The following is a 27,299-nucleotide window of genomic DNA, read 5'->3' as shown; positions in this document are numbered from 1 at the left end:
TTGTCCTTGACCATCGGTCTCTTGTGGCCTACATGAGTGAAGATCTGTTTCGTTTTTTCCTTCAGCCAGCTGAACTTGAAAAGGCGTTACCACCAACAGCTGGACTTGTCAAAAATCACATTTACATTGTGCATGCTCTGCCTCTGAGATGTATGTGATTCTTTAATTATGAATGGAATAAAAATGAAATGAAAGGAAGCCAGCCTGAAATGCAACTAGTTGTTAACTAGGAAAATTCCTATTGCTGGGTCATTAAAGAGGAAACAATATTTTCTCTGTCATTGTCCTCCTTATATATTGTGTTATAAAGAGACTGCCAGGGTTGGGTGTACACTGGGTTCAGATCCCTATTCAGCCTGGAAACTCTCTTTGTGGCCAGGCACTCTTTGTCACTGTAACCTACTTCTAAGGGTTGTTGTGGGAATGAAATGGCAACCTCATGTAGTCTTCTCTAAGCTCCTTGGAGAAATTGGTGGGGGAAAATATGCTAGAACAATAGGATACTATATATTATTTGGCTGCCCTGAAAACAGTTGCAGGACTTTTGTAGCCTTATGGTCGTTCTAAAAGTGACCCTGGGAAAAGAAAGTGTACTTCTTTACTGGCAATGAGTGGGAAAGAAATGCCTGCCCTTACATTGGTTTGTTTTTGCTAAGCCATTTAAAAAATACTTTGCATGCAGCCGTTAGCCATGTCTCAGCACTTCAAAGTGCATTGACTCAGCTGTAATTTGGTAATTAAATTTCTTTTCCCCATCAACAAGGACTGATGACTGTGTGTTTGAGATAACTTGCTTCTATCTGATCCTTTCAAAGAATCAGATCAGTTTTTGTTTCATAAAACCATAGAGTCTGGCTGGTCCCCTGTGTAACTCAATTATCGGCTTAATTCTGTTGCAAACTCTTCTAATTGCTTGCATTCTTTGAGTGAATGTCTCTTGTGTCATCCAGTTAACTGCCTGGAATAGTGACTTATCTCTGTCCTAACTTAAATGAACTATAGTTTTTGTATCTTTGTGATATTTGGAACTTGCTTATGATTAAAGATTCTCAGTCCAGTCTGCATGTTAGTGGATGCTAGAGACTATGCAATTTAATTTAGGAAAAGCTTCATCGAAGATGCATGCAGTAGCTTGAGGCAATTTTATTTATTCCAAACATTGTTAAAAAGGCAACACAGAACAATGTTAAAGATGTTGAGTGTTAAAAGCTGCATCACTTTTATACTCATTATTTAGTTGTGGGTATTAAATTGTAATACATGTTCATTAAATATTCCATAAATAGGGTTGGATCCAGCCAACTTTTTCACTTACCCATGCCCAATTCCCCTCCTTACTACAGCCTTGTCCTGCATGATTTTTGTATATTTAGGCCTCATAATCCCCAACATGACCTTTTTTGGTCATTAAAGGGAGTCTCCTCAGCTTTTTCACTTGCAAAAAACGTTGGTTGGCTCCAGTCCAGTTTTCATAGTGTCCCCGTTCCTTGAGCAACTGCCTTAAGCCCAATTATCAACAGGTCATTTCATTACCAGATTTCTCAGTCTTTTTCTTATCATGGGCCTGGGGACCCCTGCATTTCTAGATACGGGGCTGTTTGGACACTTGGTTGCTTCAGCTATGCTTGGTTCAAACATAATGCCAACTCTCATGTAAGCACATTGGAAGCTTTCAGGGTAATCGCCTGTCAAACATGCTCTGTGAAGCTATTTGAGAGAACCTGCACATCCATACGAAGGGTATTCACGCACGGATGATTATGGAGTTTCAAAAGAAGACCACTGCAGTAATGCTCATTGTTGCCTTCTACACATTCCCCTACACTGAGGTACCAGTTATTGCAAACAGCTTTATGTGTAGTAGTGCAGGTGATCAGTGGGTTGGCTCCTATGATCCATGGATGCAAGGGTTGTGAATCTTGTTTCCCTCTTCCCCAGCAGTCCTTTCTGACTCCTGGAAAGATGATTCCTCGGGTAATGAGACTTGCAAAATCTAACAGCACTTTACATGTAGCTGACCTTGAAAAGGATTCAGAAAGTCCAATTTGTACAGGATGCAGCAGCCAGCCACCGCACTCACTGGAGTTGGTCATAGGGACCGTATCACTCCAGTGTTGCTCCATCTGTGCTGGCTCCCAGTTTTGTTTCTGGGTCCAGTTCAAGGTGCTGGTACTGAGCTTTTAAAGCCCTGTGCGATTTGAGCCAGCATCTTTAAGAGTCTACCTGTTTCCATATGACCCCGCCCAACCTTTTCATTCACCACCTGCGATTTTACTTCAGGTTCTCCACCTTCCTAGGTTAGGCAATCTGGGAGAGGGCCTTCTCAAGTTTCGGCACCGACTTTGTGGAATTCCTTCCCCCAGTATATCTGTCTGTCCACTTCTATCACTGTCTTCAGCCAGTGAAGAAAACCATTTTTGTTCTATCTGCTGCTCCATCAGTGACCTCTCCTTCCTGCCTATGTTTTAATTGCCAGGTCTGCATTGTTATATATGTATTTTAGTTTTGGTTTTAAATTGGTTTTGTGATTGTTCTATAATGTTCTCCTTTTAATTGTTAGCTGTCTGGGTGTCCCTGACTGGACAGGACAGGAAAGCAGAAGATAAATTCTGTAAACAAATAAACAGCCATATGGTACTGGCCAGGGTCTGTACTGAGGCAGGGGGTGGAAGACCAATTGCCCTCCTGTCCCTCTACCATTAGCATAGTGTTGCTGGAAAAGATGTAGGAAGGGTGACTTTGACCCCTTTTCCCTGGACCTATTTGTCTGATAGTCCATGTGAGTTCCATAACTCTAGGAATCGACTTTGTAGCGGTGAGACAAACAAGGGAAAGACCATGCCTTTGTACATGTGATTTGCTGAACCAAACTACTGATTGGTGTTGTTCAGGAATCTGAATCAAATTTTAGTGAAGTAGATCCTGGGGAAAAGTGCTATTTGGAGCTGCTTGTTTCATATTTTGATGCATCTATGAATTATTTACAATTATGGTTAATTGTGGATCTTCTTGCCAGTACATCAGAACTCTAGATTATAATGCAGCTGTAAAGCAATACCCAGCTCTTAAGCCAGTAATGAGGTAATAACCATGTGTTGCAAAACAAAGGTATTTGTTTATTTTTCAGGGGACGTTAAGAAATACTGTGGCCTCTGTAACCCACAGGTGACTTGGCTTTAGGCCCCTGGCTTCTTAGAAACCGTTCCGTCACAACAACATATTTACTGTACATCTAGCATAACTGGGAATATCCTGGTTCCTAATTCTTCCTCTAAAGGCAATTAGCAGGTGTTCATATCTGTGTATGTTTCCAGATCTGTATATGTTAAGTGGATTCAGTTAATTGAGACTCAACAAATCAAATTCAAGTATTCATGTACATAAAAGCCCCCCCTCCAATTATTAATTTATTTAGATAAAATGTATGCTGCCCCTCCAGGAACCTGCCCAAGGCAGCTGTAGTTTTGTTTTCATGGATAGTCTAAATTAGATGTCATTAGAGAGTAAATCTACAGTTTATTCTCTACATTAGAGAATAAAACTATAGAATAAAGGATCTTTAAAGAATCCTGAAGTAGAGAGCAGCCTCTGCAGTCTGTCTGTCTGTCTTTCTATCTGTCTGTCTAGTACGGCTTTATATGGCTATGGTCTTAAGCAGAAGTCAGAATCAAAAATTATTTTAAAAGACCTTACTCAGTATTACTTCTCTTGTACTTGGTTATTACGCCTATCAATTTTGTCACTGAGAAGGTGACACAGTCATTTGTATTCAACAGCAGCCATGACACCTGGGCTCGCACACTCAGCAATTCCATATTTTTAAGTAAAGGGGTGACCCAGTTTGCCCTCAACTCATTAAATATAGGGCACTCCATAATCATACATTTGATAGTTTTGCTTTTATCAAATGAGCATATCTGCATGTTCTATTAAAATATGATACTCTATTATAGGGGTGGCCAGCGGTAGCTCTCCAGATGTTTTTTGCCTACAACTCCCATCAGCCCCAGCCAGCATGGCCAATGGCTGGGGCTGATGGGAGTTGTAGGCAAAAAACATCTGGAGAGCTACCGTTGGCCACCCCTGCTCTATTATATCTGCCCTCCAAAACCGTCGAGGGAAGAGTGCTCATTCGTGCTAAAATAAAAACTCTTCTTAGATTTGGGACTGTCAGCTGATAAAATGATTTTGGCAGTTGCATTCCGGGTGGCGGGGGCAATTCCCAAATGGAATGATGAACATTCCCTGCATGTCCTAAAAGACATACTTGTATCGTCCAGCTTCCTTACACACTTTTTTATTGTCTTATGTTTTCAGTTTCATCACTTGTTATTCCTAGGCATTTTGTTTTATTTTCCAATAGTTGGTCCTATTGGCTGTAATGTTTATCTGCCTGGATAAGCCCAAGCAGAGTAGATCCTCCCTCACATTTTACTTGAAGAGAAGTACTTTAATCCAAGCTCTGGCTTCCATCGATAATTCACCTAGTTCCACTCTCTGCGCTATGCCTGAGACACATCTGGGAGTAGTCAATAAATGTCAGAAAAAGTCATACTGGATGGAATCAATTTTTTCAGAAGTAACCTGAATCTAAATTTGTGCATTGTACAGGAATTGGTTAGGACCTTAGCATTAAATACCTTTAAGGCCGAGGGGACAAATTCACCTCATTATGAGTATTTTGCAGTTATCTTCCAGAGTTGGTTTGGTGTAGTGGTTAAGTATATGGACTCTTACCTGGGAAAACCGGGTTTGATTCCCCACTCCTCCACTTGCAGCTGCTGGAATGGCCTTGGGTCAGCCATAGCTCTTGCAAAGCTGTCCTTGAAAGGGCAGCTTCTAGGAGAACTCTCAGCCCCACCTACATCACAGGGTGTCTGTTGAGGGGGAAGAAGGTAAAGGAGAGTGTAAGCCACAGACTCTTGATTCAGAGTGAAGGGCGGGATATAAATCCAATATCATCATCTTCTACTCTCAAGGCTGTGTTCCTTGCTAGATCCATGTAAGAGATGCTTCAAATTGGATTCCCAGGTATTTAAATTGATTGACCTGTTCCATAGGTTAGCCAGCCATTTGAAGATTTTTCCTATTTTGCTTTTGGTGAATACCATGACCATGGATCTCACAACATTGATAGACAACAAGCCTTCATGATAACAGTAAAGCTCAAATTTTTTTATCAGCTCGTGGAGGCCCACTATTGATCTAGACGTTATCACTGCATCATCAGCATACAGTAGGATTGGAACTTGCTTGGATAAATGTGGAAGATGACATGCTTCCTTCAAGAGATAAGGTCTGAGGCCAGCCTCTGCAGTCAGATGTCCAAAGGAACATTCTGGTGACGCAGATGTTTTGTGTGTATGTGCATGCAATGTTAATCCCCAGTATTGTCTTTTTTTAAATAACATAGGAGACTATAAAGGCAGCAATCATGGAGGAGCAAAAGAAAAGTGAAAAAGCCGTAGAAGAAGCTGTGAGGCAAGCAAGAGAAGAACTGATGGAATATATCAAGGAGCAGAAAAGGGTAAGTACCGCTCTTGCATGTGTTGCTCTTGAGGCTTTTGAGAGAGATTGTTATTTCCAGGTCTCAGTCAGTTTAGAAGATATATGGTTTATTTTCATTTAATGTAGCCAGTTAGCTGCTTGGGTAGCTGTTCCGGCCTCACGGAGCATACTGGCACTTGCTATGTAGTGTGATCAGGACTGCTGCAAAAGAGGGTGATGTTGAAATGGGGGGAATGGCCATGCCAGCACAGTTGTCAAGCTTCAGCAAAGGCAACGTAGAAGCCACTCAACAGCAAGGATCTGCTGTCTTCATTAAAGAGCTTAGACGTTTCAGTGTAACCTGAACAAGTGTACATTAAGCATCTCCCTTGTTATGAAGTGGCTTGTTCTTGTCAGCATCTCAAATTATAATCAACTATGCTGGAATTATATCTGCTAAAATGGAGGGGCAAGAACGCAAGGAGATGCCTCATTTCCCTCCCCTCATGGCTGTTTCCTCTTTTGTCCCCCTAAGAAGCCTCCATATGTCCCCTTTCTTTCTTTCTCCCTGTCTCTGCAACCCATCAACAAATCTATCTTTATCCCACCCACCCACCCACCCACCCCCTGCCACCAGATTTCAGCTTTTCCTTCCTCCTGCTGACAGCTTCTCTCCTTTTCTTCCCTTCTTCCTACTTAACTGCCCTTTCTGGTTTCTCCTCCACCAGATTCTCTTCACCCCTTTCTTTCCTCACCATCCTTTATTTGTTTGGGTCGTTTTCCCCTCCCCAGTTTTCAGTGACATAAAACAAGGCTCAGAAGCAGGAACGTAGCTATGAGAGGGCTCTCACCAAGCAATGCCCCCTCCCCAATTTGTCCAGCCCAGTCAGAAGATTGATTGTGCTGTGTCTGCTCTGGTAGGAGAGTCGTGGCAGGGAGAGGGAGAACCTTTTGTAGGTAAGAGCTGTTTCCATTTCCCTGCTAGGTGGAGGTGTGAAAACTGACAATTGTCAAGGAGGCCATTAGCATTTCTAAAGTGTTGCTGGGCTGGATAATAATTGACTTGCTGAAGGTGTGAACTACTGACCATGTCATTTTCTCAGGCCAGGAGGTTATTAGCATTTCTAAAGGGTTTGCCCTGACCTAGAAAAAAGTAGTCTGCTCCGTCAAAACAAAACAAGAGCAGCTTCTCCATTCCACTGCACAGCCCAATCCACTTAGCAGGTTTCCTCAGAAGGAAGTTTGACTGTGCTAAACTGCCCTTCCAGCCCCACCCCCACCCCCCCCCCACCCCCCGCCAAAAGAAAAAATTCCTAGTTATGGTGCTGCTTGGGAGGTTTGGCAAATGGCAACCCAATACCTCAGAATGTAGGCTTGTGAGATATCAGTGGGCATTCATTAAAGCTACAGATGCTGTTGAGGGGATTTACCACTTCTCCTTAAAAAAAAGATTCAAGATTTTTCTGCAAATTGGAGGTTTCCCTCAATTTGTAGAAACACCCCCTCTGCCTACCCCTGGCCCTATTGTGTGGATTTTTTGATCCATACTCTGGACCCAGTTCAGAATTAGATACAAGGATATGGTCATAAGCTTGTAATCAAATGCTGTCTCCGTGTGTGTTATTTCCTCAGTTTATTTTCTATTTTCAACATTTATTTTTTCTACTTTTCAGATAGCAAAAAATATGATACATGAACTTAAGGTAGCCACGCTTCAGTTCTCCCCCCCCCCCCAGTAATATTGGGTGTGTTTTAATTTTTCTTGTAGAAAACTGAGGCAGCCATAGTTTTACATTTCATAATTATGTCAAATTGTACTTTTGTTTATGCTAATTAAATTATATTATATTCGATAGAAAAGTATGGCTTATATTTCAACTTTTTTCATGTAAAAAAAATAAATGTTGGGATTTTTTTCCCCTTTTCTAAAGAACGCTGGCCCCTTCCCTGCACTTTAAATTTTCTAGAAATTGTATACTCCTAATCGAAACTTCCTTTCTTCAGGGAAAATCCTTCCTTAAGAAAAATCCCCAGTTAGGCTTTAGTGTGGTCAGCAATGCATCTGTACTAATGGCTTAATGGCAGTTAGGGGAAGAGCATGGAATTAATCCTAAGAAAGGAAGCTGTTCTGGGGAGGAATTATGTTCATGAAGCTGTTACCAAACAGGGATTAATAGGGAGTTACCTTGTTCTCTCTTCCTCAAGTTGTGAGTACCCTGGCACAACTGCATTCTTCTCCGAGTTGTATATCCTCCGCATGGCTTTCAGATAGCAGTGAACTTGCTTGTCTGATGCATTTTGAAATGTTGCTAGAGTGTGGGTGGTAGCAATTGCCCTGCAAGGTGCATTCCTTGGGGAGGAGACAGCAATGGAGGGTAATGCAGAGGCCTTGTGAGCAAAGGTGGCAAATGCACAACACGCATGACTTTTAAAGCCTCGAGAATCCCTGTGACCTTATTGGCCGGCTCAAGGCTACTCAGGTAGCCGGCTCAAGGCTGACTCAGCCTTCCATCCTTCCGAGGCCGGTAAAATGAGTACCCTGCTTGCTGGGGGGTGGAATTTTATATTGGCTTATTTTCTTTCTGTTTGATTGGTTTGTTGCGCAGGAACCTTATACCTGACTTGTTTTATGGTTCTGAAAAACGTAAAGAAATCTGTTGAAGCTACTGTGCAGCCTCAGAGCTGCCCAGCTTGGTGTTTAAGGCCAGCAGCAAAAACGAAGGGACAAGATTTATTTAGTTCATTTAATTTCTAACCCGCTGTCCTGAAACTGACTCAGAGCAGGTAACATTAATTCATAAGTAAACAATAAAATCTTCTAAAATACAACATAAGGTAATAAATAGCAATAAAATTAATAAAAAGTCAATTTGCTGTAGTGGTTAAGAGCAGTGGACTTTGATCTGGAGAACTGGGTTTGATTCCCCATTTCTCTACATGCAGCTGCTGGGCGACCTTGGGTCAGCCACAAGTTCTCTCAGAGCTGTTCTCTCAAGAGCAGCTCTCAAAGAGCTCTCTCATCCCCACAGGGTGCCTGCTGTGGGGAGAGGAGGGAAGGAGATTGTAAGCCACTCTTCTTTTTCTAAAACAGTCAGTATACAATTTAAGATAGCATGCTCAAATGGAGGGGCAATTGAGAAGAAAGGGGGGGGGGAAGGAGAGAGAGGCCAAAACTTGCCGTGCCTCTTAGCCAGGTGCCCAATACTGCCCTCAACCAAAGGCCTGGCGGAACAAGATGAACCAATCAGGAGCTCATGTTTGGGTCACAGAACTCAAACAAGTTTTATTTGCCTGGCAAACATGGTTATAGTTATAGTTTATTCAATTCATATCTCACCCTCGCCACCAAAGCAGGCTCAGTCATTGCAAAATGTTCATCGCAAAACAGGTATTAAAATAAACATAACCCAATTAACAATGCTTTATTGCTCTTCTGAAAATGTCAGTGCTTGGATTTTGCCAAGCTTCCAGTGAAGGACAATTCCACAATAGTTACGTAGTCATAAAATGTATCTCCTTTTAGACTCCTGTAGTATGGGAAGAAAAGAGCCCTGTGGCACAGAGTGGTAAAGCTGCAGTACTGCAGTCGGAGCCCTCTGCTCACAACCTGAGTTCGATCCCAGCGAAAGCCGGTCTCAGGTAGCCGGCTCAAGGCTGACTCAGCCTTCCATCCTTCCGAGGCTGGTAAAATGAGTACCCTGCTTGCTGGCGGGGGGAAGTGTAGATGACTGGGGAAGGCAATGGCAAACAACCCTGCAAAAAGTCTGCCATGAAAACGTTGTGAAAGCAACGTCACCCCAGAGTCAAAAATTCTGCTTGCACAGGGGACTACCTTTTTTTTTTTAACCTTTAGTGTGGGAAGAGTGCATTTCACTGCATGAAATATATGCATTACTTATTTTTTTTTTTTACTCTATGTATGTTTCACAAGGATGACAGTTGAGTATGTAGATTCACACAGTGTGTGAGGAGGAGGAGAGAGGCTGGCTGTTAAATCTCCACTCTCCCTTTTGTTGTGTGTGAGAGGCAGAGGGGCAGTTGGATGACTTATCTCCCAACACCTCTTCCTCTTCTTCATGTGCTGTTTGATACCCACACTCTTCTTCAGGCCATCAAAATTGGTGGGCGCTGCTAAAGTAATTCTTTCTTTCCCTTCTCTCTCTCAGTTAAAAGTAGTTTTTAATGTAAAATAATGTGTTTTGCATAAGAGTCTTTCTAAATATGTAAGATTTTCACATTGGCTCCGATCTTGTAAAGTATCTTAAAATTACTCACAGTAAACCTAACAGTGATGGTTTGGATCCACACAGGATTTTCCTACCTCACCCTTCAGTCCTACAGTGCTATTCATGGGGGATTGGGAACCCTCATGAATTGGCATGAAGGGCAAATCGGGCTTCTACAGCAGGAAGGAGAAATTGGCAGAAATGCTACCTTCCCTCTCATTAGCGGAACATTAGTCTGGATCCAGCTGAAGGTACTTCCAGATATCATACAAGTCAGGGTGTCAAACATCTGGCCTGGGGGCTCCTATCAGGCCCCCGAGCAATTGGCTGTCATCTGCTTCCTTCTCCCTCTCTCTTGCCTCCTTCTGCATCACAGCATGCTTTGCCAGGCTTGCTCAATCACACAGGAGCTACATAGGAAAACCGCTATTTTCTCCATTGACTGAGGCTTCTCCTTTGGGGAGGAAGGAGGGGGGAAAAGAGCTTGCTTTGCCAGGTTCTTTTATTGCACGCTGGAGCTACTGAGCCAAGCCTCTCTTCCTTCTATTGGCTTCCTCCCCCTTTTGGTCCCCTGGGGAAGGAAGGAAAGAGCCAGAGCTTCCTCTGCCCAGTTCCTTGGATCCCATGGGAGAAATACAAAGAAAACACCTTTAAGACCAGCAAGTGCTAATGTTTTAAGCATGTTTTAAGTTTTTAAAAAATCTTTAATTGTGACTGTGTGTGTCCTTTATAAAATTTCTATCTCTGCTGCCTAGTCTTAAATGGGAACACACACAGCCCAGCCCGGCCCAACATGGCCCAGCCCTCCAAGGTCTCATTTATGTCAGATCCAGCCCTCATAACAAATGAGTTTGACACCCCTGATGCAGGTCATCTGTAGGAGCTGGCTATTAATACCTTCTGTTTAGGAACAAGTCCCTGTGCTGTTCAGTGAAACTCGTGTTCTTCTGGGTTTTTTTTCTGAAAGCTGCCACAAAGGACTAAAATTCCTTGTTAGCTAGGAACTTCCTTTTAAGTCAGCATGATTTTGAACGCCGTTATAGTAGGAGGTACATGAATTAAGAACTGGCCTGTATCATAAGACTCTGCTCAACAACGTTTGAATCTTCTGCTGCTGGCAGAAGAGCCACTTAAATCTGAAGAAGGTTCCTTAGAAAGAAGGAAGGCTTCAGACATCACTGAATTCAGTGCCAGGATGTACACCCATGTAGGGTGGCCTGGTCTTTGCTTCCTTACCTGTCATTCTGGCCAGCTGATTTTTAAAAAGCCAAAAATGTTGTATCCTTCACTGTAAATGAAAGCCCACCCTTTAAAAATAGTATCCTAATTATTGTCAGAATGGCATATTAATGTGTTTTTTGATTATCTGTGTGTCCTGTGAGAGGATAAACCAGTGCACTCAAAATCAAAATAGCAGAACTGCCTGAGCCACAGTGTATCCTGCTGAGCAGGCTAGTTAAACAACCCCCCCCCCCCCCCCGAATGATGAAATATTCACAGTTATGGCTGCTTTTATGGTCTCAAGGTTCGGGACCTACCACAGCCAGCCAAAGTGAAGTTTTCCCTGTTGACTTTGACACTGGGCTTCCTTAAATAAAATACTCTGTGTTTCCTGACAACAAAATGAATAGGAATAAACATTGAATCTGCCCTGGTGTACACAAGTAGCTCCAACCGACTTCAAAACAACTTCAGAACTTTCTAAATAATCCTCAGTTTATTTCTTTCTTTCTTTGACATGCACACCCTTGTCACCTCGCCATCCCTCTAAATTTTAATGACAAAAGCTTGGCAGAGGAGTGTGTCAGTTGTAAGCAGAGTTTACTGTATTCATTTGTCCTCCCTTGTGAATTGTGCAGCTGTGTCTCATAACCTTTACAGAGAATTTGACCAAGCACACTCCCTGACTCATGTTTACCAAAATAACAGTGCACACTTTCAGCTCTCAGCCGTTTAGATGATTGGGGGGGTGGGGTCTTCACTTTTCCCCCATTTTCCCCTCCTCCTCCCCTGATTAGGATGAAATTCAGGGTAGTCTTTTTCCGTTGTTGGTATCCTTCAGAGCACTGAAGACTTACTTTGTGTGTCTGTGTTTTAAACACACTTTTATTTCTAAAAACTCTTATATGTTTGGGTTCTGACTTCTTTTAATTGGGAAGAAAATAGCAGCTAGAGCAAAAAGTCCTCCAGATCCTTACGTAGTCAGAGTCACATCATGTTGCATTCACAAATCTCTCGTTCCAACATCCAGCACAGATGTTTCAGACTTGCTCTTCTGCCAGTTGGGGACCCAAAAGCTCCCTGCTACAGTTCAGTGGTTCCATCAGTTAATGTGAACGTTCCCTTTCATCACTAGATCCCCACTCTAGTTGAAATCTGCTGGATAGGCAGTTCTGCATGGGCTTTTTGCCTTTGTTTACATGGTTTGACAAGCTAACAACTATTTATTTTGCAAAAATATTGTTTCTTAAAAGGTTGTTAATAATTGCTTGTTAGTCAGCACTCTTTCACTCGTTGCATTTCAGCTTCCGCCAGCCAGTCTGGTGTGTGCACATCGTCTAGTCATTAGTCTTATCTCCAACTTTGATTTCGCACTCCTTTCACACACACCAAGACTTCTTAAACCTCCAAGAGTGTCCCAAAGACACATCTTATAAGAACATAAATATTGTGTTGCTGGACCATTCTAAAGCCTGTCAAGGTATTTTATTGCTGCGAGAATACTCATCCCACCCCCACCGCCAAGTGAAGCTGCTGTGGCATTGCTGCAGGGCCTTGGCATGGACCCAGGCCCCTCTGCCGCAGATGCGTAAGAGCAAGTCAAGACTCTGTTGTGCATTAGTGCCACCCCATGCAGTCAGTCAGGGGACTTGGCTAAAGAACCACTTCTGCTGCTGTGGGATTCTGTTCCAAAGACATGTTTCTGCAAGCTCATTATTAGGCTGTGGCACCCAGGACATCCGCTGCCTGACGTGGATGGAAAGAAACAGCTGCATCACCTTAGTGACACCTAACCCCATTAACACTGAATGATCACTCCCAGCAGTTTCATGTAAAACAACACAGGTGAGCTAATAGAGGCTTGAGAAACACTATAGTGTAAGTGATGAGCTTCTGCCCCATCATATGGTAATTGGTAGTATACAGCTTCAGGACATGGATAGAATTGGCAGCTTCCAAGCAGCACCTGGAGATCTCCTGCAATTACAACTGAGCTCCAGACAACAGAGATCAGTTCCTTGGCTGGAGAAACAGGCTGCCTTGGAGGGTGGACTGTCTGGCATTATACCCTGCTGAGGTCCCTGCTCTCCCCAAACTTCACCCTTCTCAGGCTGCACCCCCAAGATCTCCAGTTATTTCCCAGCCCAGAACTGGCAATCCTGGAATCGAGCTCCTTTATTGTGCCCTATGTTGACTGGGCACAATAAAGGAATTTGATCCAGGCCTATCAGTGGACATGTAAGGGGGCTGGGTGAGAGCCAATAAACTGAAATCCAGTCCAGTCCAGGAGATTGTAAGGCTGTGAACACTGGATGGTGTAGTACTCCCTTTTAAGGAGTTGGTTCCCAAGTTGGGAGGGAACTAGAACAATAGAAAACAATAGGCTCAATGTATATATTTAAAACACACATTTGCAACTCCAATATTAAAAGGCTAAACACAAGCAGGGGAAAGGGAGGGAAAATATAACAGAGAACCCTAGTGGGGGGGGGTGGATTTTGACACCTGGTAAAGACTTAATAGACTCTGTGCCAGAATGGCTGTGAGGAGGGCCTTGCACAGTTCAGGTGCCACAGCCAAGAACGCTCTGTCTTTAGAATGTAGTCACCTTATTCCAGAACTTGGAGGCGCCTAAAACTGGAAGATCTTAGCAAACAGGAAATCTCAAATGGGAACTGATGGCCATAGAAGTAGGAATGTTCAGTACATGTTCAATAAACAATGGTGAGAAAGACAAAAGGCAGCATAATAAGTCGTACTAACTAGGCATACCAGGTTGCCCGTTGACCCCCACCAGTTTTCCCCCACTCTTCCTGATCTCACAGTAGGACAAAATGGATGTGGAGGAGGAATGGTGTCATGCACACAGCAACTTCACTTCTAGTCAACATGGCCATGATGCTCTGGGAATTTCACCTGGAAATGATGTCACAGTGATACTCCCCTTCCCCCAGAGTTCCCAGAATTGCTAGGCAACCCTAGGAAACCCCTGGCAGTAGTACTATTACAGCTTGCAATTTAGCAGATTTGTAACCTTGTTTCCAAGAGCCCCATGGCGCAGTCCAAACTCTCTGCTCACGACCTGAGTTCAATCCCGGCGGAAGCTGGGTTCAGGTAGCCGGCTCCAGGTTGACTCAGCCTTCCATCCTTCCAAGGTCGGTAAAATGAGTACCCTGCTTGCTGGGGGGGGGGGGAGTGTAGATGACTGGGGAAGGCAATGGCAAACGACCCCGTAAAAAGTCTGCCGTGAAAACGTTGTGAAAGCAACGTCACCCCAGAGTTGGAAATGACTGATGCTTCCACGGGGGACTACCTTCACCTTTAACTTTGTTTCCAGTTAGGGGCAGAGTGAAAGAGGGGAACTTGGATGGCTGTCAGAATGCATAGGATAATATTTAGTTTAATTCTAGAAGTAGTTTAGTTCTAGAGAGACAGTGAGCGCCATTAGATTGTCAATATGTTCTTGAGAACTAAATGTTCACCCATAAAGACCAGCTTAAATCCAGTTATCTGTCACCATACATAGCTGTATTACAGTTCAGTGCAAATAAATAGTACAGCAAACTCAAATTCCCTTTTGTTAAAGGAAATCAAACTGAAGAAATAAATTTTAAAGACATGTCAGTTATTTAAGTACCTTGTTTTTGAAGAACTGTTATAAATTCTTACCATGGCAACTTTTCACTGTAAGAACACTCCAGTCCATAATCCCATCTCTGTTTTGAATTTTTCAAGATAAAATGGAAGAATAACCACAAATGGGAAAAAAAACATGGCTGCTTGCCACATTGGGGGGAGGAGGGGTTTAGAATGTACTTGTGAAAAAATACTACTCAGATCACTGTTGTGCTAATGTAGTAGCGAGTTACCGCTCACCTTCAATATATTTTGTTCTTTCAAGCCAGTGATTTGTAATATCTGGAACAATTCCATCATCCCACTTTGTGTTCTGAAATTTTCTTATCAACTCATCAGTGTTTGTTACTTAAGGAATGCTGCTGTAGGGCAATATTCTCTCATGAGATTTGTGATCTTCATAGGTGATGCATCCTTTGCTACGAACCACTGGTTGTTGGATTTTTCTGATCTTTCATCTGGGTGCAAATTTTGAGTTGGCCTATCTTCCACTTAGCAGTCCATTTTATCAGATCTGGCAGCTGTCATGTTTTCGCTCTTCTCCCTTTAAGATTAGACTGCTGTGATAGGCTCAATATGAGCCTGGCCTTGGTGAACAGTTAGGAGGTTTTTCTACTGGCTCCCTACGTCAGCCACTCAAATTTTATTGTGTATAATGATGTAATGCCAGAGCCTCAGCAGGTACTTTCTTCTGTCAACTTTACAAAATTAAGATGCAGGCCTTGTTTATCAAACAGCAAAAAGCTTGTATGTCAAAAATACATTTGAATCTCATTGCCGTATTTCGGAGTAGGCCAAGGGGATAACTTTTGTCCTGATTTAGAAGGCATTGTAGATAGCAGTTCTCACCAAGCATTCCACAATTGGAGAATTTCGTCACTCAAGCCTGAGCACTATAATTCTGTTTTCTGTCTGGACTTTTGATTCTTTTAGCATGATTGGTATTTTGATTTGGCATTCTGTGTTGATCACACTTTAAAGACCAGTTGCCCAAAGACAGCTGTTCTACTCCATCCTTTGTGGAAAGGTGAATTGTAGTAAATAAATGTTATCAATAATTTCATTCAGCCACATGTGAGCTTTGGTGGTGCCTGGCCTTCGATTTGCCCATCTGACAGCAACAAAGGCGAGGTCCTTTTCCATCGTGGCCCCTGTCATGAGTCCTGACGAGGAGGAGCTGGAAGAGTTAACAGACCTGGAAGAGTTAACAGACCTGGAAGAGTTGCCAGCCAGTTCCTCAGCTGAACAAACAGTAGCTGGCCCATCAATCACTCTCCAGGCACCAGTGTCAGCTGTTGACGATCAATCTTCTCCAAGCTCTCCTCCTCCCATCTCAAGCATTCGAAGCAGGCTCCGGAAAAAACTTTCAGAGCAAAGACATGAGGCACGCCGATGCTTCAGATCTCTCAACCCTGAGTTCTAGCAGAGTCACTGCCACCCAGGGAGCAGGCTGATTGAGACTCCCATATAGCTCCCACCTAGGACCTGGTAACCTTGTGAAGCAACAAGTCTATTCGCTGGCTTGTAGCCACGCTCCTGCCTGATCCTGACCTGCTTGATTTCCTTGGCACCCTGACCTTTTGGCTTTTGGACATTGACTTCTGATTTTGGTTTGCAATTCTGCATTGGTGACTTGGCTCCTGCTTGACTTCCTGGACTTTGACCTTGGACTGGCTTTGGATTCCTGCCTGCCTGCACCCTAAGAACGTGACAGCCCCAACCTGGTGGAATGCTCTGTCTGAGGAGACTCGTGCCCTGTAAGACTTTTCTGTATTCCACTGGGCATATAAGACAGAATTATTCCCTCAGGCATTCCAATAATGCATTTCTGGTGGACTCTACTAACAACATGGTGGATTTTTAATGCCAAAAGCTGTGTGTTAAATTAATTGGAATTTAATTAAATTGGATCTTCTTGGAGCTATGGTTCTGTTGTTTTTACTATATTATGTTGTGAGCTGCCCAGAAACCCATTGTGAGGAAGAGACAGGATAGAAGTCTAAATAAATAAATAAATTCCCTGGACAAGCCATATCACAAATCCTCAACTTGTGTTAGACTGGATGGGCCATTGGCCTTATGGAAATAGCTTTTAAAAGCTAGACTGTTTGCTATTAATAGTAATTGACAACTAAATGAGACAGTGACCATTGATCAGTCTTTTTCCTTTGTGAACAAGACAAACATGAGAGCCAGTGGTCGCTCTTCTCTCAGAAGCTATGACACCATAACCATTTATAAAACTTCAAGTTTCGAGTGCAGTGGCACCCTACAGATTAACAGGTTTTCTAGGGAAACTGGCAAAAGGAGCTTTGTCTCTCACAAGCTTCTGCCCTGGGAATCTTGTCAGTCTATAAAGTCCTTTAAAGTGGTGGTGGCTACAAGCATAGACAGCTTCAAGAAGGGATTGGATAAGCATATGGAGCAGAGGTCCATCAGTGGTGGATAAGCATATGGAGCAGAGGTCCATTGGTGGATAAACATATGGAGCAGAGGTCCATCAGTGGCTATTAGCCACAGTGCAATGTTGGAACTCTCTTTCTGGGGCAGTGATGCTCTGTATTCTTGGTGGTTGGGGGGGTGGCACAGTGGGAGGGTTTCTTGCCCCACTGGTGGACCTCCTAATGGCACGGGGTTTTTTGCCCACTATGTGACACAGAGTGTTGGACTGGATGGGCTGTTGGCCTGATCCAACATGGCTTGTCTTATGTTCTTATGTCCTGTTGGACTTGAAACTTGCTATTCTGTTGCAGACCAACACGAATAACATGAATACCCACATGAAACTATTTTCATTGTACAACTTGTATTCCATTGAAAGTCCATTGTAAAATCTAAGGGTCAGTGTATCACTTTTATTGTTGCTGAGGTGAAAAACATTTTCAAGGTCTTTTCCTTCAGTTATTTGATAGACTATATTATTTTGTTCACCTTATTAATAAGCAGTACATGTCAGGCAGACTGAAAAATGTGAAAGTGTATTTAAATCCCAGAATTGGGGGTCTTCATTTCTTTCACCCTTTTCTGTGTTTTAATATGACTGAACAAAAAGAGAGAGTGTCCTTGCTCTTCTTGTTCCTTCATATTTGGCTTGGCATTGGATGCAAGGCCTCAGCTACAGGCTGACGTGCCAGCGACTGACTGCGGTGGGCAAACGCAAAGATTTAATTTCAGAAAGTGTGTTTATCTTTTCCCAGAGGCCACGTTAATGATGGTCCTCCAAGCCCTACATTTTACCACTGACACATGTTAACTGACCTCTTTTTCAGAGTTTTTGAAGAGTGTGGTGTCACCTTGAGTGCCTTTAAATAGCTGCTCCTCTTGTCACTTCGAGCCCCTTCCTCATGGCTTCCCCCTCTTTCCCACCCTCCCAAGCACTTTAAAACCAAAAGCAATAAATATCATGTTTGACTGTTGGGCCTGTCCAAAATTGGGAGTAAAACTGTTTGCAAGGAGTTGTGTAATCAATCCGCAGTCAGAGAGATTGGTATCGAACCGAATGATCAAAGCATTGTCAACATCAGACACCGCAGAACACAGATTGGTCCAACTGATACATATAAACAAGGTCCTGCGAGTTGGATTTTGCCGTTGCCATTCTCGGCATGACCTTGTGACCACCACGCCAGTGCCAAAAGTGACAGTGCAGACGAGGTCATGGAGAGTTCTTGAGCTCAGTTTCCTGCTCGTTCAGCTGGGCCTGTTTTGTGGCTTTCATAGGATTAAAGAAACATTTACGTTGAGGTTCTAGGAGCATTTTCACGCTGCTTCTTGCCCTAGTTCAAAAAGCAGCGTAAACCCAGAAGATTAAGTAAGGGATTTGTGAGAAGTTGTCGTGTAAGATGAGTTGGTGCTCCTGACTCTCCGTGAACAAGGCCTAGTGAAACTGTGCCCTGTGTGTACCAACCGCAAGAGAAGTAAATTTTCAGGCTTTTCGTATCTAGAAAAATTCATGTGATAGTTGGACATTTGGAAATGAGGCCTCAGTGAGATAGTAGTAGCATCACTTGATCTGTATTACTGATGTAGCATCACTTGATCTGTATTACTGATGCCAGATTTCTTGCATACCTATTTGCAAGTAAGTTTCCAGCCTCTTTCCCATCTTTCTTACCCTCACCCAGATCATCTAGAGGTATGGGTTGGGCTGTCACCAATAAGCAGATGACACCCTATCTACTGATGGATGGCCACCTGGACTCGGCCGCAGAGAATCTGGGCAAAGTGTTATAAGCCGTGGCAACAAAGCCAACTGAAATGGAATCCACTGAAGACGGAGGTCCTGTATCTGGTTCATGGGGGACTGGGATTGGGAATCAGGCTTCCAGACTTTGATGGTGCACCGTTGGTGCCAACGCCAAGGGTGAAGAGCCTGGGGGTGTTCCTGGATGCCTCACTGACTATGGGGGTCCAGGTCACCGCCATTGCCAGGTCTGCCTTTTTCCATCTGAGGTGGACCAGGCAGCTGGTCCCATATCTCACCCCCTGTGTCTGGCTACAGTGACCCATGCAGTGGTCACTTCCAGGTTGGATTATTGTAACTTTGTCTATATGGAGTTGCCCTTGACTCTGCTCTGTAAACTGCAGCTGGTGCAAAATGCTGCAGTACAAGTGTTGACTTTGTCATCTGTGCGGACACATATCCACCCTGTGCCTATCTTTAAAGCCCTATTAGGCCAGGGACCAGCATATCTTCAGGACCACCTCTCCCCATATAAGCCCTGTAGGACTCTACTATATACAAACCAACATCTCCTGGTGATCCCCAGCCCCAGGGACATCCATCTTGCCTCAACTTGCCTTTTTGGTCCTGGCCTCTACCTGGTGGAATGAGCTTCCGTTAGTGATCAGGGCCATGTGGGACCTATTACAGTTCTGCAGGACCTGTAAGATGAAGCTTTTCCACTGGGCCTTTAGTTGAGGCAGCAGGCGTTCACTTTATGCCTAGCCTCCCCTCCAGTGACCTCAGGTCCGAGTGACCACTTGGGCCCAGTTGGGTGGATATCTGTCGAGTCACTGGCTAGTTTTAATGCTGATGTTCTGGTTATTATAGATGCATTTTAATTACTTAATGAATTTTATTGCGTGATTTTGTGAAGAAACCTGCCTTGAGATTGCTTGCAAGGAGTGTGGGATACAAATGGAATAAAATAAATAAATGATAAAACAACCCTGACCACTTAACACTCTGGATAAAATTTGTAACTGAGGAAGAGCTTCCTAAAGCTCAAACATAAGGACCTGTGTTGAGGTTCCTTGAGCTCTGTTGAGCTTCATTAGCTTCTGCTTGCACCCAGTGTTGGATTTGCACTTCTCTCACCAATGCAAAGTTTGCTTTTCAGTTTAAACTCTGCAAAGATTTGCCCAGCCAGATAATCCTGCTTCATTTGAAGACTGGTTGTTCTTGGCATATCCTGGAGCTGTTGTAGTAGTTCACTCGTGCAATCTAAAAGTTAAGTTGCATTCTACAATGTTCTTCTATGTTGGCTGTTACTGTTGAGAAGAGGATACCTGGCTGAAGTGTCTGCGTAAAGTCTCAGGTGTACATCCAGCAGATACCCAAGGGGGGGGGGGTGAAACCCATAATCAGGAGCCATAACTGGGGTTGGCAGCCTCCAAGGGAGACCTGGGGCTCCCCCAGAATTACAGTTCATCTCCAAAGTGTAGAGACCAGTTCCCACAGAGCAAATGGATGCTTTGGAGGGTGGACTTTATGGCAGTGTACCCCACTGAGGTCCCCTGTCCTCCCCAGGAGTTTCCTAACCTGCATCTGGCAACCCTACATCCCATTCCCTGCCAGTGGCCAGAGGCCACCCTCGCCATAAGAGGATACAATCCTCAGTTGTTGCCGTCTCTGTTTACTTGTTACAGGTTATGTGAGGTGATAGTTGTTTGTGTTTTAATGACTCTTTGGGGAACAATGAAGAGAGAGCGGAAGAGTTGTGTACTAAGAAATGCCCCCTGCCCCTCGCACACACTTAGGGTTCTCCATCATATGGACAGGATTGTTTACTTGCATGGCTTGCAATAAAACACAGTAGTGTGGTTCATACAAACTGTGTTTAACATATGGCACAATCAGGTTTGACTACATGCTGTGGAAGGCACAGGATGAATCCATCTGTTGTTGTTCAGTCGCACGGTCAAGTCTGGCTCTTTGCGACCCCATAGTCACGCCAGGCCCTCCTGTCTTTCACCATCCTCTGAAGTCTGCTCAAATTCGTGTTTGTTACATCAGTAATGCTGTCCAGCCATCTCATCTTTTGCCGTCCCCTTCTTCTTTTGCCTTCTGTCTTTCCCAGCATCAGGATCTTCTCCAGGGAGTGCTCCCTTCTCATTGGGTGGCCAAAGTATTTGAGCTTCAGCTTCAGCATCTGACCTTCCAGGGAACAGTCTGGGTTCATTTCCCTTAGGACTGACTGATTTGATCTTCTTGCAGTCCAAGGGACTCTCAAGAGTCTTCTCCAGCACCACAGCTCAAAAGCATCCATTCTTCTGCGCTCGGCCTTCCTTATGGTCCAGCTCTCACAGCCATACATTACTCTGTCAGGCAGGAAGTTGGCATGGTGTGTGTATATCGGTTTTCCCATGTAAGCTTGCTGCTTGAAATGGTGGTCTTTACATTGCAGACCTATAAAAAGATGTTCCAGTCCAAGCTTAAAGTAACACTACACAGGATTGCACTAATGCTTGTTCACAAAGTGAAACCTCCAGCTTCCATTTTAAGCACCAAGCTGACCGGGCCCTCGGTACTAGCAGATCTGCATGGAAGGAAGGGCTCTAGCCTTCTATTTATACAATGCTAAAATACTTAAAATACTGCCTTTCCTCACTCACACAGAACTCATAGTGAATCTTCCTGGCAAACAGTTTAACCTCTGAGCTGTTTCTCTCTCAGGCAGGTAATGGCTTCCTCCACGGAAGTTATTCAGACCATTATGCCAGGCAACGGACTGTCTCCTCACCACTCAGAAGCACATTGCCTATGTCTGCTGGTGGGCTAGCAAGCTTACTTGTGCGCAGCTCCTGTGCCACTGCTTGAGCATGGTGCAAATGTATAAAGGGTAACTCTGGACTGAGGGGTGGGTTCCTGTAGAAACCTGTTTTCCCCAAAAAGGTTTTGGGAAAAGAACCCCAAAACCTTTTTGGGGAAAACAGGTTTCTACAGGTGCAGAAATACTGCTTGTGTTTAACTTTCTTTCTGTGAAACGTATTAGAAGAATAGTTCAGTAGCTGCAGCATGATAATATTCTGGTTCCATGAGCAACTCTTACGGATTACTGCTTTTTTTTTTTCCGCCTGTTGTATGTTTTTTCTTCTTTCATTCTTAAGCTGGGTATACATTTTATTTTCCAGGTTTGTTTTTTTTAAATGGGAAATAAGATAAATGGGAGAATTGTTCTGTAATATTTGACTTTGGGATTTTAAAAAATGTTTCTTGACTGAAGTTCCAGTGAACTCAAGAGCAGCAACCGTTTCCTTTCCTGAGTAGCCCTGTGGCGTCTCATGTATTTCCTCTGAAGCATCCGCCGCTGTCAGAGGCAGGATACTGTGTATGCCCTCCAATATCTGACTTCTGAGAACAGGTCCACTACTGTTCCTCTATTGAGGGGGTAGCTCTTAAGAGTGTTGAATGAAACGAGCCACTTCCAGCCAGGAAAGGGGGGAGGGGCAGGAGTATCAGCAGGTCCTTTTCACTGTGACTCTTAAGTTCAAAAGCCTAGAAGCCAATCTTTTACATTTTGCTACAGCAAGAGCTTATTTTTTTTCTTGACTCATGGACCTTCTGGGAGCCAAGCCAAAGCCCTCCGCCCTGAGCCACTCCGTCTCCTGGGGCCCACATAGCTGTACTGGCTTTTTGCCTTGGTCCATCTTGATTTTTCTTGGATCAAATGTCTTTAAATGTTCTTGTAGAATGGAAAAGACATTTAACAGAATTGTAAAGTGCCTTTCTTAGTATACCAAGCCTTTTGACCAGATTTCTGAAATCTGTGAGTTAGCACTTGTGTAATATCTAGAGTACGGGTGGAACACACACACACACACTTATGTATTTGGGCTATAAGCAGTGAGTGTAAAGGAGTAATGCAAGGAAGGAAGTGGTAAGTCCTCAATATTGTTTGCGTAGTGTAACTGTTAGCATGTGAGGCAAAGATTGGTGAGAACCGGCTTCAATCCATGACGATAATTTGGTGATTTAGAGCCACTTGTGCACAGTTAATCTAGCCTACCTCCCAGGTTTGGTTTAAGAGTTAAACGGAGGAGGGGGGAGTACATTGCCATGAGTTCCTTGAGAAAAGGACAGGGTAAAAATTGGGGGAAAGGGATCCCAGGTGGATCCCATTCAAAAACTGATGATATGAAGCCTTTTGCACTTTTAGTTAAAAGGTCTTAACATTAAGTAGTGTTCAGCAGCTGGGAGCATCCAAGCCCCAGTATGACTTCCCTTCAGTACTGTCTAGCCTCAAAGTTGCCAAACCAGAAGCCGAGGAAGAACCAGTGAATGGAAGAGGAGGAGGGTGGCAGGGTGGCCGGCCAAAAAGAGTATTTTCATATCCTTTCTAATCATGTCTAGGCTGAACAACATTTCCTAGGGAACACTTTAAAGGAGAACAGGAAAAATGAAGAGCCTCAAAAAAGCCAATAGTTCAAGTGGTTCTTTACTTCATTTATCTCACTTCTCTCTGCAGCGGGGACCCAAAGTGGTGTACATCAGTCTCCTCCCCTCCATTTTATCTCCATAACAACCCTGTACTGCAGGTTAGGCTGAGATTCTATGACTGGTCTAAGGTCACCCAGCAAGCTTCCCTGTCAGAGTGGGGATTTGAGTCTGAGTTTCCCAGATCCTAGTCTGGCACTGTAACTACAACACCACATTGGCTTTGAAACCACACTGGTACTGGTGTCCGTGTGATTTTAATGCAGACTAATGGGGAATAGTTTGGGTTTCACTGATAACGTTTTCATAATATAGGGAGGAGAATGTCAAACAGTTCAGTATCAACTTTGAAGCATAATAGTTCTGCTGGGTGATGATGATTTTAGTTATATTCCTGAAGAGATTCTAGAGCTTGCAGCCTGCAGCATAGCTGCTAGGCTGCCTTAGCTCCGTTTGCTGCCCTGGGAGGGAGGAGTCTGATTTTGCCCGTTCGGGCACGCAAAATTGGGGGCGGGGCTGGCTGGTCTAGCAGCCAGCTCCACGCTACCTCGTGGCAGTCCTTTTAAAGGCTGTATTTTTTGAGTGTATTCTTTGCCTAGGAAGCCCTTCCCTTGTTTTTATGCGCATCATTAAGACCGCTATTTTCCAAATCGCCATTTGGCAATTCCTGATCTTAGTTAAACGTCCTGCATATTTTCTTGCCAGCTTTTCCTAGCTGTCTGCTTCTGCCGTTTGTTTTGATTGGTCATATGTTAATGTGATGGTGTGAACTTGTATTCTATCCTTGTTAGCCGCTTCGAAGCCAAAAGGGGAAATTTAAGCGTCTTGAATCCATGCATAAATATATAGGAGTAGTTGACCCCAGCAAGGACACTCAATAGCTGCTCCTGTCAGCATCAAGAAGTGTCAACCGTAGCTGGGAACTGAGGGCTGCCAAGTCCAATTCAAGAAATATCTGGGGTCTTTGGGGGTGGAGCCAAGAGACATTGGGGGTGGAGCCATAAGCAAAGTTGTGACAAGCACAAGTGAACTCCAAAGAGAGTTCCCTACATTAGAAATAATGGATAGGAGCACCTTCTTTTGGGGCTCATAGAATTGGACCCCCTGGTCCAATCTATTTGAAACTTGGAGCGCATTTTGAGAAGAGTCATTAGATGCCATGCTGAAAATTTGGTGCTTCTACTTCAAAAAACAGCCCCTCCAGAGCCCCAGATACTCCCAGATCAATTCTCCATTATTCCCTATGGGAATCAATCTCCATAGGGAATAATGAAGCGCCCAGCAGACATTCTTCTCCCCCCCCTTTCTGATGACTCTGAAGCGGGGGAAAGCCTACTCCCGCCTGGGGATTGGCATCTCTACTCATGAGTTGCTGAACTTCCAACGTCTTCAAAGTAACACAGAGCAACCAACCTCTGCAAAGATTGTGCAACCAACGAAAGGTCTGGCTACTTTCACAGCCATGTTATTCTGCTTGCTCCCCTGCCCCCCTTCAGCCTTAAAGACGCAGACACACCATCCCAAGAAGAAGCCTTTCCAGTGGAGTCTGAAGTCTCTGGAAGTGGAAAGGCACATGGGGGCTGTGGGAGCGGGGCTTCCCCTCGCCGGCCAGCTGACTGGGAGCGGGAAGGAGCCTGGGAAAGCGGGAGAACCCCCGCTGGGACCTGGGGATTGGCAGGCCTATGGAAACTTGGAGCTCCACCCAGTCATGTGGTCAGTTTGAAAGAAGCAGCAATTTCAGTGTCTCATCTCAGAGCCCCAGATCTTGAGTATCCTACTACTTCATAGGTAGAGGCTGAGTAAATAAATGCTGAAAGAAACCAAGGTGAATACTTTAACCGCAGAAGACAGGCAGTACTAACATTTTGGGATTCAATGTATCAGTGTCCATTTGTTAAGACTTCTTCACGAAACACAATTTGTTTGGAGGGGGGGAATGAAAGGTGGTATAAAACAGCAGTGTTAAGAATTGTCTTGCTTTCAGCTCTAGTGATACATTGCAGAAGTTTGGAGACTTGGGCAACAGCTGATAGCAAGTATGAAATCCTGAAAACATTTTATTAAATGTGATGATAAACCACCTTCTGTGTTTTGTCAGTTTATGCATTACTGAAATTCCTTTCAACCATATTTGGAACATCTTTTTTCCTTAAGTACATTCATTCACAATATTTTGTCAGAAGCGGAAGTAAATATTGAGCTGTTTTGTTCGTTGTATATTTTGAAATAAGATTGTTTTATGGAAGTTGAAATCTAATGGGCAGGTCAACTGTGCTGGGCTACTTTAATAGAACGTTTGGAATGTCTTAAATATTTCAAGCCAACATTCTCCTTTTGAGTCATGACAGTTCAGTGAAAATTAACAGAAGAGGCTCCAGTTACATGTGCAATTTCACCTAGAAATCCTAAATATTGTAAAATTCATTCTAAAGCGAACGCAAAATGCTGTATTTGACTGGGAATTTAGTAACAAAAGAGAATGCTAGAGCAAAAGCACCTTTTTAAAAAAATTATTATTAAAAATTACTCCTTAGAAGTTCGCACCTTGCAATCTTGAGAAATTTAATGTCATATGGTTGGCATGGAAAAATACAATGGTGAATCTGTGACATTGTCAGCTCATCAGAATGCAGAGCGCCTAGCAGTAATTTAAAGCAATGCCTTGTTAATTACTATGAACTCTTTCTTGCAAATGAAATAATTGCCTGACTTTGTTTTACCCTGTCGTGTGATGATTATGTTAGTCAGATAAAATGTTTAGGTTAATTGTTTTCGTGATACGGACTTCTTTCATAAGTGTGGCTTTTTCCCCCTTCTCTTCACAGCTTGATCAAGTTATTCGTCAACGTAGCCTATCCAGTTTGGAACTGTTCCTTTCATGTGCACAGAAGCAACTGAATACTTTATTACAGGAAGAACCTCCAGCTACAACTGCAGAACAAACTGCCCTTCCCCCTTAAGCTGACTTTATGAAGCTACCAGTCCAAATGCTGCAGATGATCTCTCTAAGACTTTGGGGATTTTGTTATTGATTCAGGATCAATCAGGTGGCCTAATTATAGTGGTTGTATGTATGAACTCCTTTTGTCAGCTGTGATCCTTAGTGGCCATGAAATTTAAAAATACAGTCAGATTATATGGGTTACAATGATAACCTGGTTTTGTGCATTTTCAGAATGGCCCAGGAATGTTCCTTTATTTTTTTTCTTATTTAATTTTTGAATGCAAAAAACAGAGCCCTTTCATTCAGACAGAAGGATGTCACATGCTTACTTACATTCTATTCTAATTTTTAAAATTGTAAAATGTAGAAAAACATATGCTAGTATAACATATTGCCCTTAACCCGTCCCCATTCTACTTGTGTGCCTTAGATTACTCTGATGGGAAAGGGTACGTCCTCTCGTTTTGTAAAACTGTTTAGTTTCAAAAATTAATTCCCCATGCACTCTGATGAGAAGTAATATTAAAGATGCTGGCAATTAAGGCAGTTCACAGAAGACACAAGTTTAACATAAGAGGATGGCTTTTATATTCTTCTTTGGAAGAATATATATTATATTCTTCGGGGGGAAATGGTGGTTAGCTTGCTGGAAGATGATGTTACTGCACAGACAAACATTCAAGTTGGTATTTCAAAAATCTGTTCTTTACTCTTAATATTGGCTTTCTCTGTGACTGGGATCCCTACCCTTAACTAGTCAGTATCATATAGAAGGCAGGATGAGCACTCTCTCTTAATGTTCACAGCTGAAAATTGTCTGCTGCTCAAAAATAAAGGCATAATAATCAGGTCTCCAACTCTTCGGGTTCCTCAGAACACAGAACTATCATTATTCCGACTACTCTAATCCATGCTTGACCCTATCTGAGGTAAAAAATTCCTTCCTTCAACATTCCATTCCCTGTGTAAAATCCCATTGAATGTCACTGAGGTGTCCAAATCTGCCACTCCATTGGCAGGAGATTGACTGTTGACAGCTAGGGGCCAGATACCTCATATTTGTCACACAGTGTCTCTCCCCCACCCCAAAGGTCATTAATTGAAGTAAAACATCTTTCAGGTCTTT

The 27,299-nt window shown here is 43.4% G+C and overlaps 1 protein-coding gene across 1 annotated transcript in view; it reads left to right on the top strand.

Annotated features, from left to right (window-relative positions):
* CCDC91 (coiled-coil domain containing 91) overlaps nucleotides 1–27,025 on the top strand; it is a 132,272-nt gene extending 105,247 nt beyond the window's left edge. Inside the window, exons 12-13 of the mRNA XM_060253613.1 lie at nucleotides 5,414–5,527; nucleotides 26,055–27,025. Of these exons, the coding sequence (XP_060109596.1) occupies nucleotides 5,414–5,527; nucleotides 26,055–26,189 (249 nt within the window). The 3' untranslated portion in view covers nucleotides 26,190–27,025. The remainder of the gene's footprint in view (nucleotides 1–5,413; nucleotides 5,528–26,054) is intronic.
* Nucleotides 27,026–27,299: the final 274 nt, after the last annotated feature.

The sequence above is a fragment of the Heteronotia binoei genome, chromosome 14 (assembly GCF_032191835.1).
Source record: "Heteronotia binoei isolate CCM8104 ecotype False Entrance Well chromosome 14, APGP_CSIRO_Hbin_v1, whole genome shotgun sequence".
Classification (NCBI taxonomy): domain Eukaryota; kingdom Metazoa; phylum Chordata; class Lepidosauria; order Squamata; family Gekkonidae; genus Heteronotia; species Heteronotia binoei.
Note: the sequence above shows the minus strand (reverse complement) of the source record. Positions and strands in the feature narration are given on the sequence as shown.